The sequence below is a fragment of the Grampus griseus genome (assembly GCF_964374135.1).
Source record: "Grampus griseus genome assembly, chromosome: 5".
Lineage (NCBI taxonomy): Eukaryota > Metazoa > Chordata > Mammalia > Artiodactyla > Delphinidae > Grampus > Grampus griseus.
In genome coordinates this window covers 46622638-46638538 of record NC_138998.1, presented here as the reverse complement: position 1 = coordinate 46638538, position 15901 = coordinate 46622638, and the positions used below count along the sequence as shown (strand labels likewise).

Below are 15901 nucleotides of genomic sequence, written 5' to 3'. Positions count from 1 at the left end.
TCCTTGATTTACACACGGCTAACCCATTTTCCACACTGCACTGCACTGTGAGCCCTTTAAATTTTAACTGGTGTCTTTTCCTTCCTTAAAATGCTTTAACAATAGAGTCCAAACATCCAAACACCTTTTTTGAAGAGATGTGCTTGTTTGTTTTAACGTAACTGGATTCAATGGATCAGCTACGCCCCAAAGGCATATTCCATATCTACCACTTACATGCTGAGTGTTTTTCCTCAAGTTGCTTAAACTTTCTAAGTCTCATTCTTCACATTGCTAAAAGAGTGATAACAAGAGCACCTACCTCTCAGGGTTTTATGAAGCGTAAATGAAACAGTGAATATAAGATTAACACTGGGCCCCAATAGATAGCACACACTCCATAAATATCAGCCATTGTTATCATTTGACAACAGGCCCACATTCACACAGCTAGTGGGTGCAAAGCTGGGATTCTAACTTAGAGCTTTTTGGCATCAAGGTTTGTGATCTTTCTGCTGTGCACTCTGTATATCAGATGTCTTCAGGGAAATTTGGATGAATACTGGCTCCCATTCAGTTCACAGTCAAATCCTCTAACACAAGCCTGTAGCGCAGAATCTCTACATTGTCGATTGAAGTGAGAGCCATAAGATTTAGACACCAGACACTGGGGAGACAAGGTTGACATTCTGTTGTGAAAGCTTAAGTGTCTGACTGGTATTCTTGCCCAGACAGAAGGCCAGCCCACCGCAGCCCAGACCAACCAGTGCGGGAGTCTACAGAAGGAGCCAACTTTTACTTCCAAGGGGGAACACAGGGAATCTACTTAAATTCCCAAGCATGGGATGAAATAAGACTAAATTACCATACCATACAGCCTGGAAGAGAGAAGCTTAGCAAAGGTTACATGGCAGACGTACTCAACTCCTTTCTCCCCTTCAAAAAGTATAAAGCACATTTCAGCACACTTCCCCATGGTGCTTATTGATTTCAGACCAGTCGTCTACAGGGCTGTAAACCCAAGCCTGTGATTCCAAAGCTGTCCTATTAACCTCTGTGAACCCTGGTTTCATTATCTTTAAAATGAGAGTAATAATATCTCCCTCTTAAGGTTGTTGTGAGGATTAGAGATGAGATTTTTTAAATCATTGTCATTATTATTACTAATGGACATAGCCAGAATTACTTCCAAATTGTAATCACTTAGTTTCTAGAATTTGATCTCTGGGTGAATTAATGTGTCTGAAGGGAGAGTACATAGACTAGGCTTGCTGAGCTTGTGGACGACATGTCAACCCAGAGGACTGAGCCTCGAGGAGACTTGCCTTTCCCTGGGGATGCCCCATATATCCCAGTAGCCTTAATCCACCCAAACCAGCAAGTGTGCAGGGGCAGGAGTCATGTGGTCTTGGTTGTTAGGTTGATGGTTATGTTCTTGTCTTATGACTACTGAAGAGACGGTCTCTGAAATGCTTTCAGTGTCAGAGTTCAAAGCCCTTTCCCGCCTGTCTCCTTCTTTGGCTCAAACTTTAACCCTGCTTTGGGCCTGTGCTTATACGTAGCACCTCCACTCGCCTTCAGAACTCATATGCTCAGAATATGTATTTATCTACTGAGGACTCAGTATGCAGCCTGACTTCCGAATAGTGACCCCAGACCTTTCCCTTAGGTTTTGTGTCTTACTCCTTGTCCTGTGACAAGAGAATGATTGGAAATGACAGCCTGCATTCTTATCACAGCTTTGCCCTTGACTCCCATTAATAATCATACATATATCCTGTCTTTATGAACTGGTTGCTCAGTATCAGGCTCTAGGCTCTACAAAGCCCTAGGTAGTCTTCCCACCCTTATGGTGTGGAGGCCAGTCTTTGTTCTCCTGACATGCTCTGGCATTGACAACGATACCCGGGATTTCTGAGAACAAATAGGCAAACCATTCCACTGAATGACAGGTTCATATCTTTTCTAAATCTGGGGTTTAAAGTACGGTCTATGATGCTTTAAAAGAAGCCAAGTGATAAATCTAGGATTGAATTTGGTTAGTTTTATTCCATTTATATTCCATCTACTTCCAAAGATGATTTGAGGCTGTGTACGATCTAAAACATATCTATAATAGAACCACTAAAGCTATGGTTTAAAAAGAGGGGGAAAGGTACAAAAAATAACTACTGCAGCAAAACAAGAACCATGTTATGAAGTGGGGTGGAGAAAACTAAATTAGGAATATAGGTAAAAAAGAGTCTATGCAATTAAGCCTTCAACGTAGTGCTGGGTTTCCTAAGAGCCAAAGCCATGCATTATATAATTCTTCTTGTCTAATAAAGAGAAACAGATCATAAGAAGGGGAACATGCCCCTACTTTTAAACAAAGCCTACTTTATTACAAGGATCTTTATATTTTAAACCCTGAACAAATACAGGGTCATTTAATAAAAGTAAACACTTTATTTCAGTCACATGCTAGGTCCTGAGGATACAAAAGAGATTAAAGCCTAGTGGGGGAGATAGACAAGAAGAGAAACTTTATAATCCATTGTGAGAGGCTCTATTAGAGACATGCCCTTGGCTCTATGTGGTGTATGATGTAATATTCCACAAGTGCTGTTTTGACTCGGTTTTGAAGCCATGGCTCAAAACCCTCAGTTCCCCTACACAGAATAAGCTCCCACCCCAACTACTGAATACTTCCCTTATCAGACATTCTAGAGTTAAGATACACACAGACCCAACTGCCAGAGGTTCCCAGGTACCTAACTCCCTTGGGGTTGTGGAATTATTCAGAGTACCTAATGCCCAGGAAGACTGAGTTTAGCCTAACCCCACCCCACTTGCCATATATAAGCCACCTCCTATCAGCTTGCTTGTTACCCTGTCCTGGGTGTAACCCAATGTGTAGCCCTGAGTGGTGCCCTTCCCTCACTTGGAGCTGTAAGTAACAAAGGTTTTTCCTTTCATCTATCTGAGTGTCTTTATGTGGTGTCCCACCATTGAAAGAAGCTCTAAATCTATAAACGATCTACAAATCTTATAAAACAGGTGACAAATTTGGATTATAAGTATGGGAGTAGATCTGGAAAGTCTCCTCAGAGGAGGTGATTCTAACCTTTGCTTTCAAAGAGAGGAGAAGTCAGGTGAGGAGAGGCGGGGAGGAAAGCATAGAAGGAGAGAGGGGAAAATGTTGACTTGGACTCAAATCCAGGAACGAGCATGTGCAGAAGCAGGGAGTGTCTGACAGATGGAACAGTAAGACAAAGGTGTAGGAGTGTGGAAACCTCTGGGACACGTAAGGAACTGCAGCTTTTCAGTGTGTCTGAGCCTGGAGCATGAAGTACAGAGTAGAAACACGGCAGGTAAGCAGAAGTAACCAAGAGTCAGACCCTGAAGCATCTTGTAAGCCCTAGTAAGAATTTTGAGTTAATTCTAAAAGCTATATAGAGACAATAAAAGGTTTTAAGGATGGTAAAATAATTTTTTTTTGTTTTGATTTCTTGTTTTTGTTTTTTGCGGTATGCGGGCCTCTCACTGTTGTGGCCTCTCCCGTTGCGGAGCCTCCCGATGTGGCCTCTCCCTGGTGGCGCAGTGGTTGAGAGTCCGCCTGCCGATGCAGGGGACATGGGTTCGTGCCCCGGTCTGGGAAGATCCCACGTGCCGCGGAGTGGCTGGGCCCGTGAGCCATGGCCGCTGAGCCTGCGCGTCCGGAGCCTGTGCTCCGTAATGGGAGAGGCCACAACAGTGAGAGGCCCGCGTACCGCAAAAAAAAAAAAAAAAAAAAAAAAAAAATGTCTCTATGATTATTGTTGTTAGAAAATGCAAACGTGATTTAAACCATGTGGCTCTTGTCAGCTGCTAGAAAACTATACTGGGATATTAGATTTGGATTTAAGTGTTATGCTCATATCTGGTATTTGCAAGCACTTAATCCTTCTGCTGCTTCTAGATGGAGGTAGTACTATTTTATGTTTCACGTCTTTTTGCACTTTGGACCCCGTGAAAATGCATAAGCTGCCTAAAGCTTGCTGCCTCCAGTGCTTTTGGAAACAGGGAGATATAAATCTTCAACCTAGTGATAAATGAGAATGAGAATATTTTACCATTCAGTGAAAATATTGTTGTGAATATTGCTTTAAAGCTCCAAAAATGCAAAGAAAAAGGAAGTGCAACAGGGAGTTGTTAAAAGAATCAATGAACGTATGTTTGCTAAAAAACTAGCAACAAAGCTGCCCAGTGGAAGCCATCTGATCACCAAAGTAAGTTTATAACTATAGTGTCTGACCCTCCGTAATTTTATTTAGTCCTGTGCCTATAGCCAACTGCAAGTATAGAACTAATATTAATATTATGAGCTAATTTTTATTGATTGCTCGCTCTGTGTCAGGCACTGCACTAAGGATTTCACTGTAACTTTTCCTTACTACCCGCTACATATGGAGAAATGGAGTTTTGAACAGCTAAGTGACAGCTCAAGGTCACACACCTTTTATACAGGGTAGCTATGTGGTAAAGTTAATATTGTTACCCTGAAAAATTGGTACTTTTTTTCCCCAAGACATGTTGTTTTCAGATTATCAATATTTTTCTCACAATCCTAAATCCCATTCTCTATTTTCATAAACAAATAATTTAAAGAGAAGTTCCTGTATTTTTAGTTGCACACAATTCAGAATCTCCTATTCTCAGTATCTTTGTGCATTGAATAGGTACTTTGATTGTGGGAAAATAATAAAGGTAGATACATAATAATTATAAATTACTGATTCAAGCCACCATTTACTGAACTTCGATTATGTGCCAGGTATTATTTTAATCTCTTCATATTTTTGTTCATCCCATACAGGGGGTATTCTGTAATGCACTATGAAATTATTTGGGAAACGTAAGACAGCAAAATTATTTAGTGCTTAAAAGTAGGGTTTTATTATTTATTTGATATATGTTATGAAAATCTTACATTTAAAAATATTTTACAAATATAGCTAGAAAAAATTCCTAGATAAAAAAAAAAAGAAAACAAAAAAAAAAAAGAAAAAATTCCTAGAGATTATTCTGAAGGAAGACCTGTGAATTTACTTTCCACATAGAGAGAAAGAAGAAAAGAAAAGGCAACTGGCAAGGATGAAGACCACTGGGCTAACATTTCATCACTTTGTTTTGTTTTAACGTTGGATACAGAAGGTAAAGTTTATCGCACTGCTCAGTTCAAGAAAAATTCTTATCACTCCCCAGTCCTTGGAAGGACCACTCTTGTTTCATTTGTTCACTTTTAGCCCAGAATACACTCTCAGTCTCCCCCATTCCCCATTCTAGTGTGTTAAATACATCCCTCTTTATAAGGTTTGTGTCCTTGTGCAATGTATAATATTGATTTTTGTGAATTATTATCCTGGTTATATTAGGTATAGATACAGTTAGAGAGACAGAGAAAGAGATAAAAGTGATATGAACTCTGAAGATCAGAGATTAAGAAACTGGACCAAGATCACACAACCCTTATTCGATGCAGTAGAATTCAGACCTTAGTCTGACTCTATCGAAAACTGTCAGTCTTACCTTCCCAAGTCTGAAGACTGTAGAAAAACTGTAGAAAAAAAAAGATTTCTGAATGCATTCCTAAAATCCATTGGATTTGGAAATAGGTTTTGAATTGGGTTAATTATCAACAAAACGGATAAAAACTTGGGAAGTTCATGATTTTTTTTCAAGCCCACATATAGGGAACGAGGACGGCAGAGGAGAAGTGTTCCTTAGATTCAACTTTGAGGAATTAAATATATCACCTACCACACAAAAGTGATTAATATTGCGAGGGCGATGAATTTGATAATGACTGAGAGATGCCATCAACCTGACAAACTAAACAATTTTTTTAACCTGACATAGCCCTATTCAAGACATCAGCTGTCATCTGAAATGAATTCTGCTTCTAATTTGTCTTCATAAATAATGCAATTAATTGAAAGGTAGTTACAATGAAAGTCTTTAACTTCTTTCGTCTCCAATTTGAGGGCAATCTCTTTGCATTCCCTAGAAAGGATCTTCCACTCCTTTTATCAAATAAAACTTAGACATCACTGATCAGAACACTGAGATCAAAAACAAAAGAATCCATTGTGTGAAGACCACCACATCTAATAGTTTTCTCAATCCTTTTTTTCCAAGTTTAGCATTATCTTAAAACGTGAAACATAAAGATCTGATGTAAGAAAATTTATCCAAGCTCAAAATTTTACTAAGAATATCTATTTAATCAAGCTTCCAGGCTGTACATCTACCCTCTTCTTGCCACCTAACTTCTGTTTATTTAGAATTAAAAAATGACCTCTGATTCTATTATGTTGCACACTTCATCACACAGAAAAATCTTTGGTTTACAGCTTCCAGGTAACCTTTCTTCTTCCTTCCCCCCAACCTCATTTAGTGAGAATAAAAAGGAACCATTGAACAAAAGCAGTTCCTGACCACTTCCAGCAAGTGGAAATAAAGAATTCTTGTGTTAAAGATGAAAATAATTAAAATGCTTTTTATCTGAGGTTTCCCTGTGCAGATACCAGTGACTCCATTTGTTTATTTGTGAGTACAGATGTTAATAAACCTATGTGCTGAAGGCATGAAAGAGAGGTAAGAGAACTATGCAAGCATTAAAACTTTCAATCATTTAATTACTTTTTCCCTCTGGGAAGGCGAATTTCAACAAATATAGCAGAGGAAGGACATGATTATGAACGGAGATTTGAGCTGAGCATGTTTCACAAGGTTGTTATAAAAAAGAAAAAAATGGAAAGACAAAGATTTTGTGAGGTATACCAAATTATAGCTAAAACCTTACAAGTTACTTAAAATGCAAATTACACAGCTAAATACAGAAAATTTGGGTAATATAATTATTTTGGTATCTAGCCCCTGGCTGTTACAAAATAGCCACTGGCAAAAGAAGTTTAGTCTACATTATCATTACTTATATTTAGTCATATCTACTAAAGTCTGCCTCTCAACAATGAGAAAATCTTCAATTCAAAGCTCTCAGAAGATAATTTTGTATTTTGTTCGAAGTCCAAAAGCTAGAAATACTGCAAGTTTGAGTTTTTCCCCAACGAGCAAGTCCATCTGGGTAAAGTCCTTACATCTTTTTACATTCTGTTATAATAATAGCTAACATTTAACTAATACTTGCCAGATATTTTATAGGTATTGACTTCTGTCTAAAAGTAGAAGAGTAAAATGGAGATAGACTAGAGAAGGGGGAATAAAGGAGAAGAGATGAGTGTATTAGTCTGCTTGGGCTGCTGTAACAAAATACCCTGGTCTGGGTGGCCTTATCAGTTTATTTTCTCACAGTTCTGGAGGCTGGAAAGTCTAAGGTCAAGGTTCTAGTAGGGTTTGGTTTCTGGTGAGAGCTCTCTTCCTGGCTTCAGATGGCCACCTTTCAGCTAGATCCTGGTATGGTGGAGACAGCAAGCTCTCTGCTCTCTCTTCTTATACAGGCACTGAACCCGTCATGAGGGTCTTCCACCCTCATGAGCTCATCTAAACCTAATTATCTCCCAAAGACTCCACCTCCAAATACCATCACATTGGAACTTGGGGCTTCAACATGCACATTTGGGGGACACAATTCAGTCCATAGCAAGGAGAGAGGAAGATGATCGAAAGTCAGAACCGGGTAACAAGAATGTAAGTACAAAAAGGCAGCAGTCAAAGGTGAAAATTGTGCTGTCAGGAAGTCAAGAGGAAGATTTAGAAAAATGAGTGGTTAATAGTGTCAGAGGCCATTGAGAAAGGCATGGAAAAGACTCCTCTGAAAGCTGATAATTAGAAGGTCATTAGTGTCTTTCATTTGGTCTGAAGCCCAATTGCACACATATAAAACTATATGTTACAATGTATCATTAAGGCAACACTAAATCATATGGTATTAGAAGAAAAAGAAGGAATGCTTTTGGCTGGGGTCACCAGAGAAGGTTTAACAGGCCAACGGACATTGAACATGGAACATGGTAAGTAGACTTTTGACAGGTGGAGTCTTGGTGAGAGAGAAGTCTAGGTTGAGTAAGGTAAGGTGTGGAAGTGGAAAAGGGCATAGCTGACTTGGAGAACTGAGAGTAGCCAGGTTTGTTGGAGAATATGATAGAAATGTAAGAGAGAAGTGATAAATTTGCACTTATAGGGTGATAATATAAGGTAGATTTCTTTCATCAATAGCTATTATGAAAATACATTATTTTAACCCTCAGCTCTATTTATTAAAATAGAATATAAGAATTTCATTTCACAGTACCTTTATGATTTTTCTTAGTCTTTTAAAATATTTATCAGAAATTATTTTAAAGCATTTGGTTAGAAGTGAAATTAGCCAGATTCTCCTGAAAACTTCTTTTGTTCAGAGTGAAAGTTACTTGATTTCTTTGGATCTCAGACTTCTTATCTCTAAAGTAGATTAGGCTGAATTAGTCCCTGGATTCCTCCAAAATATGATTCTATGATACAGAAAACAGTATTTTCAAAAAAGCACCAAAGTGTAGTTATTGCTTTCATTAAAAACATTGAAGTCATGAACTCATTTTTATTAAACTGGATATAAAATTCTCACTCACTGTTTTTATGTGGGACTTCCTAAAGTCTAAGTTCTTTATATAATTTTCAAATAAAATCTGAGCTCTACAAAATAATTATTCCACAGAATCCAGTTGCGTTTTAAAAAATACAGGTTAGCAGATGATATGTAACAAATTAGTAATTTGGGGAACTCCATAATATTATAACACTTTAGAGATGCAGTAACTTTAAGGTCATTTTGTCCAGTTTCACATGAGGAAACTAGACTGTAGAGACTGTAGAGAGATTAAGTGATTTGCTGAAGGCCACGCACCAACTTGGATTCCACCGTGCCACTGTTCCTGGTCCATGGACGAGAGTCAATGGTGGACCAGTATGAATATTTCTGTCTTTCTGATGATGGCTAAACTCTAGTTTCCATTTTTTTAAAGCCGTTGGTTTCCAAGTAAAGGGAAATTTAAAAGTATATGTATTACTTGGTAATATCTGTGTTAATGGAGACCACTGAGAGCAAAGCAAATCTGGTCAAAATTTCATTTTTGACTGCTTTCCTATGCTATGTCTGGACCCTTCACCAACCAGGTGTAACCGTGCTGCTCAAGGACAAGGACCCAGACCTCTGGTCCAGAATCCCATTATAAAGGAAGGTGTAGGGAGAAGCAGTCATTGACCAGCTTAGCCTCGGACTATGTGACAGTGTCATGAGACTGTATCATGATATAACAGTATCATGAAATCCTCCCACATATACACCTTTTAAAGAAGCACCATCATAAGGACAAAATTATATGGGGGATATTTTGAAGTGTCATAGATACCTTTAAAAATCTCAAGAAAGTAATAGGCCCTTGCCACCAGTAAAGTGACATGCATTCCAAAAACTTGCAGACAAATTCAGGGGCTCAAACTGAGGGTCACTGAGGCCAAGATCCCCAGGGATCACATTTTATCAGCAGTCCAGGCAGTACTTTATGGGGAACCAAGTGGCCTGCACACTATAGCTGGATATTATGAACCCCCTCTCTTAACACCACTTTGTGTAACTTTATCATTCTGGTGGAGGCTGACTAGTAACTGCTGGCCATATGTCCCCACAAGTGCACAGCTCTTAGAGAGGAGATCCTTTCTTGAAATGAAGTCATCTTAAACTCTGTAAGGATTTGGGGTACAAGAAGTTTACTGCTGCTGTGATTAAGAGAAAGTGCAAAAAGTACCAGCGGCTCTAACTCAAAAAGTCACACTAGCTTAGGACTATGACTGATGGGCAGAATGGGGCAAAGGAAGGGAAAGAAGGTCGAGAGGAAGGAAGAAATGGAGGCAGTTAATTTCAAGGACTCTAAAGTAGCGGAATCATAAAATTCCATAACTCCATCTTCTCTTCTGCGACTGGTCATGAAGAATTTCTGTCTACTACAGTTTCCTGGTAAGATCAACCACCATTCTCAGTTTCCTGCCAGGTAACAAACACCAAAGGGAAAGTGGACTAATTGAATTGTCCTGCTTTTAAAAATATCTGACCCTTGCTACAATATTACTCAAAATACAAACCAATGTGAGACTCAGTTCTCTACGGTACACCCTTTCTTTCAAAGCAAACAAACAGTTCTTATCCTCAAGCTCACGTCATTATTAGTATTTAAATACAAAATACTTATATTCTTCTTGAGTTCATTTTAACAAGACTGCTGTAATTGTGTCAACTGAGGTTCTTAGGACCATTCTTTGAAACCAGAACCAGTAGATTCATGTGAGAGAGGCATGAACATTTCCACAAAGGTCAATTGCTGGACTCTTGAGTCCAGTATTTCTGTGGAATGACATCCAAGGGGTTAAAGGCTTTAAAATGACTGCAATCATGAAATCCATATTTCTCTTTAGCTTAATTTTTAATTTTTGTACACTATGTTGAAATTCTGTACGAGGAGAGAATCAGCCTACGCAGCTGCAAATATGCTATTGCCATAGTGTCCATGTGTCTGTACAGGATGGATTTTAAGGAATGGAAATAGAAATGATAAACCATAATATTCTTATCCAAGTCCACCTTTGACCTGAGGTCATTGAAACAAAAGTTGGAAAATTCCAGAGCAATGGTGGTGAGGAACAAGGAAAGAGCTTAATGATTTTACTAAGAAATAGTTAATAACTTCCAGAGTTTAGAAAATTAATTATACCTGAAGATATAATTTTAGTTGATCACTAGAGTGTTTATTTTGCCTTATCGCAAAGACCAGATACCATAGATATATAAAATTCATTACTTTGCAAAATATTTTTATATCAGACACAAAAATTCACCAGCTCAACCTTTACCACTAAATACCATATTTGCATGTATAGGTAATCCTGCCCCTAAATATTTTGTGACTGAGAGAAGTTAGAGTGGTAGTTTAAGGATATTACCAGCTGAAGTCTTTACAGGTTGGGGATGGAGATGGGGATGGGAAAGGGATTCCTGTCGCAACAAGCAGTAATTTTGCAAAAAGAAGGGGATATTTGGGAGATTACAAAAATATGCATGTGCTGCTGTCCCACCACTGGTGCCTGCTGTAGATACTGAGTTCCCTGATACTACGATATGGCTTCTATCTGCATCTTCACCAACTTTGGAAAAGTCCTTTCTTTGCTCTCAAAACCTCCATTTTCTTCTATCAAAATCAGATCTATGGGCTTCCCTGGTGGCGCAGTGGTTGAGAGTCCGCCTGCCGATGCAGGGGACACGGGTTCGTGCCCCGGTCCAGGAAGATCCCACATGCCGCGGAGCGGCTGGGCCCGTGAGCCATGGCCGCTGAGCCTGCGCGTCCGGAGCCTGTGCTCCACGACGGGAGAGGCCACAACAGTGAGAGGCCCGCGTACCGCAAAAAAAAAAAAAAAAAAAAAATCAGATCTATGACTAGGACATCTTTACCTGTTTCACCTGGCTTTCTCTCATTTCCTATGTTAGGAAAAAGAGACAGTATATGTTATGAAGTTAAGCAAAACTGGCTGATTTCTATCCCAAATTTCATAATTATAGAATACTCATAAAATGCTAATAATTTTGAGTAGATGGACCAGTTAACAAACCCTGTATAAATTAAACCAGCAATTAAATTGTGTTGTATAAGGTGCTATTCTTTCAGTATAAGATATTTTTCAAAGGGACCTGGAGGTGAAATCAGAATGTGCTGGATGCCATCTGAGGAGCATCATTCAATAAAAAAAAATTTTTTATGTAAATTACTTCAGTTAAAAAAGAACATTTCAGGGAGATCAGCTCAGTGCTTTGCTACCACCTAGAGGGGTGGGATAAGGAGGGTGGGAGGGAGACGCAAGAGGGAGGGGATATGGGGATATACGTATGCATATAGCTGATTCACTTTGTTATACAGCAGAAACTAACACAACACTGTAAAGCAATTATACTCCAATAAAGATGTTAAAAAAATAAATTAAAAAAAAGAACATTAATAAATCATACAGGAAACACAGTATTTTTAAAGTTTTTCTGTTTTTTTCCTGCATACATACTCATTTTAGGAAATTCATAAAATTCAGAAACATACAAAGACAACAATAATAATCTTACCACCCAAAACTGATATCTAAGAACATTTTGATACACAATAAGTGTATAGGAACCTCAGATTTAATGTGTGTAGTTTTAACTATTCTTGAGAAACCCTAAACTCATTATATAATCTGTCATAATTTTTGCTGTTATAATCACGAGTCCACTTCTGAGTCTGGTTTGAAATGAGTGAACATTGTAGCTAGTGATTGTAACAGCCCAGCCTCCTCTCTTTATTGTGAGTCTGTGCTGAACTTGTTGTATATAAGCAGTAATTAACAAATTTATACTTTACTGCGTGTGGCAGAAATGATACCTAAGGAACAGTCACACATTTGGGGGGATCCAAGTTTTGCTTGTGAATGTTAATTTCTATATTTACTTCCCCATCTTTTTTGTCTTTCAGTCTTTTAATAGCAAAATATCTTTTTTTAAATTCTAAGAGATAGAATTGTACTTGAAAATTGTCAGCTTCTATAGATGTTTTTACAATAGAAAAACGTTTTCTTCCTGCCCCTACGTGGGCAGGTCGATTTTCACTGAAAACAACTTCAAGCTGGTTCTAATGTTTACTCACTTATGCAGGTGCGTTCGTCAGCATGGAGACTGTACCCCGTATCACATGCACAATGGAAGGTGCCCAGGGTGTTAATACAGCGCTGTTGGCAGCCTCCACTCACTACCGTACATTCATCAACATCTAGAGGAGGAAGACAGATGGTCAGGATTACAATGTCATTCCAATGTCAGCTTCAGAGAAGTGGCACAATATTTCTTTGATACACAGTATATGTTTTATTGCACAAAGGCACCATCTCTGTTGCCACAGTTCTTTGCCTGTTTGATCCATTTTACTCCACAGTATAAACGAAAAAATGTAGATAGAAACTTTATTGAGCTTTTGAAAGCCCAGCAACGATGAGCATAGTGATTGTCTCACAATTTTCTATTCTTCACATCCTGATTAATTAGACAGATCTGAGATATAGATATTTCCTTAGGGAAGGGAACCTGGAGGGGAGAATTACAATGGAGCTACCCTATCTGGAGCAGCACACACGAGTAGATAAACACCTTTACTGCTCTGACGCTGCTGAATGAAGTCAGTAATAGAGTTAATACCTTGACTCTCCTTCTCATGGGATATAGTGGACATCAGGGCAGAGACAGATAAATTCAAATAAAGCCATGGTTTGGAGTTCTTAAAAACACATGGATACATTTGCTCCATTAACTCAGATTCTTCCTTATCTTTCAGGACTCCACTTTCTGAAATACTTAGCATGTTTATGTTTGAAGTTACATTAATTTAGACTAAATGAAAAGAGGTCAAGACTCATGGTCACCTATGTCTTACGATCAGTCAAGTTTATGATAAATGAATAATATTTGTCTTCCTTTGGAAAGGAAAACGAATTTATCTCTTAGAACCTATACTTCCTTGTACCCTATACAATCAGTTCTGATATATCTAAAATCACAACAAGAAGATATCCACAAACACAGGGAAAGCTTTTCAGATAATCAGTGATTTTTCAGATAATCAGAGCTTCTAAATTTTCCTGTTCAGAGAATCTGTTTTGTGACATGTTCCAAAGTAAAAATCAGACAGAAAGGTCAAGATTTAGTCTGCACGTGTCTCATGCAGAGAATGTCCCTGACTCCCCTGTCCCCAGTTCCAGACATTCTGGCAAAGACTGTTGAGTATGAATATTCTTCACTAAAATATGTTATCATAATAGATAATTAGCTTTACATTGAGTGAGATTTAATTCCACAGGGCAAGATCCTTACTCGAGAAGACATCAATATTGGGAAGGAATACTATTGCAATGTTTCATCATAGGCCCTTTTCACACTGAAATCCTAATGACTGTTTTGTACTGTAGGTAACAATAGGGCATGTGACCTGAGAGAAGCACAAGAGTTTTCTTTTACTTTGCTTTTTTTTTTTTTTATGAAGAAGAAAAAATATGAAGAATATAAATCACAAAATAAGTCCCACATTTTAAAATTACTAGTTTACCATATTAAACACATTTTACACAGTCTAGTATTTTCCTTCTAAAATTAGATATTCTGGAGTAATTCTGATATTTTAAAAGGAATCTTATTTCAGAGATAAGAACTACTGACTTTTCAAAGTGTTAGAATTTTTATTAAATTTTGAGTCTGTGATAAACAAACCACTAATTTTTTCCATATAAACTAATATCAAATCAGAATTCTCCATTTGTAACTTGTACTTTGTGCAGGGCTTTAATAGTTATGCTACCTAAATTTTTATCTTTCTAGCTTTAGGGTATTATTCACAGGGTTGAGATATAATTTTGAATCTTAATTCTGTCAACCCCTGAATTATATATCCTTCCCAGGTCTTTTACTTTAGACATACAAATAAAACTCTTAATTCCCAAGAGTTATATGCTTTTATCAACAAAACAATCAATATATCAGCATTTGCCAAGATCAAAATTTTTTATAATATACCATATATATGTATTTAAATACATTAAAAATGTCTTAAAGAGTGTGCACAGATAAAATGATTACTTCTGAAGAGGGAAGGAAGGTATCTGACTGAGTAGAGTGCAGGATGTGTATGTTGGACAAGGAATGTTATCCACATCTATAATGTTCTAATTTTTCACAAGAAAGTTATTCAGTTACTACTTGTGTATTAAAAAGTAATTTTGAAAAAGAAGTATAATAAGAACACCTCCCCTTCCCTTCAAGCTCCAATAATTTTCTGGCAAAAGAAACCAAGTTAGTGTAAAAGAGAAAAATCATTGGGTTCATTCCAAAGATTAGAGTGGACATTGATTTTAAGGATGAGTATTCTTTCAGTATGTTTTACTGTGTTCATATTCTTAATCTTCTCCAGAACTATAATTAAAGTACTATAATCTATTAAAAACACATACACACTAACAAACAAAAGCAAACCAAACTTCCTCTGTACTCTGAGTCAGATAGTCTTGGGAAAAATATCTTAGTGTTGAAACTTATTAACCTGTCACTTTTCCTCTCTGAGACTCAGTTTCCTCATCTGTAAGATGGGATAATAATAACTGCCACATGTACTATGCTCTGATTTATGTTTTCCTTTCCTATTCATGTATAAGAGATTGGAATAGACTGCTAATGCTTGAGAGTATATGTAGAAATCAAACAAGCAACGACAGAAATACTGAGAAATGTGGGAATTCAGGGAAGGGGAAATGCATTTGGGCTACAGTGATAAAGGAATGTTTGAGGTAAAAACTGAGAATTGAGTGCATGGAGAAAAGGATGGGTAATCCAAAGGTGCAGAGGTTTAAACGTGCAGTGTCTGAGATTCAGTATTTAGACCTGTCAGGTTGGTGAATAAGGTTGGCAAAAGAAAGTAAAGTTGAAAAACAAACCTAAAATCTTCTTTTAATTAATTTAGATAGCAAAGTCTTCCTCTTCTTGATTTACAATACAATACACTTCTGGGCAGGTTGAGACACAACAGGCTGTGTTCACACAGTAGTTAAGCAAACTTACTAACAGTTAAAAAAATCAATCATTTATAGAGTGGTACCAAATGAAAAGTAATTGGTTTGACTTTCTTCTTCTTTTTTGTCCTTTCAGAATACACTGGATTTGCTGATTGTTTGGGCATTGTGTAACCTACCATTCTCAAATCTGACAGTGCATTAGAATCACTTGGTGGGCATTTAGAAATACCCAAGCCTTGGTCCTGTCCTTAAAAACGTCTGATTTAATTGGTCTGGGGTAAGACTTGGTAATCAAATATTTGAAAATCACCTTTAGTGATTTTAATGGGGAGCCAGA

At 37.6% G+C, this 15901-nt stretch overlaps 1 protein-coding gene across 1 annotated transcript in view; it reads right to left on the bottom strand.

The window, feature by feature from the left end:
- LOC309823115 (EGF-like and EMI domain-containing protein 1) overlaps nt 1-15901 on the bottom strand; it is a gene marked incomplete at both ends in the record, with an annotated part of 514868 nt that overhangs the window by 54648 nt on the left and 444319 nt on the right. Inside the window, 1 exon segment of the mRNA XM_082655287.1 lies at nt 12660-12782. Within this exon segment, the coding sequence (XP_082511413.1) occupies nt 12660-12782 (123 nt within the window).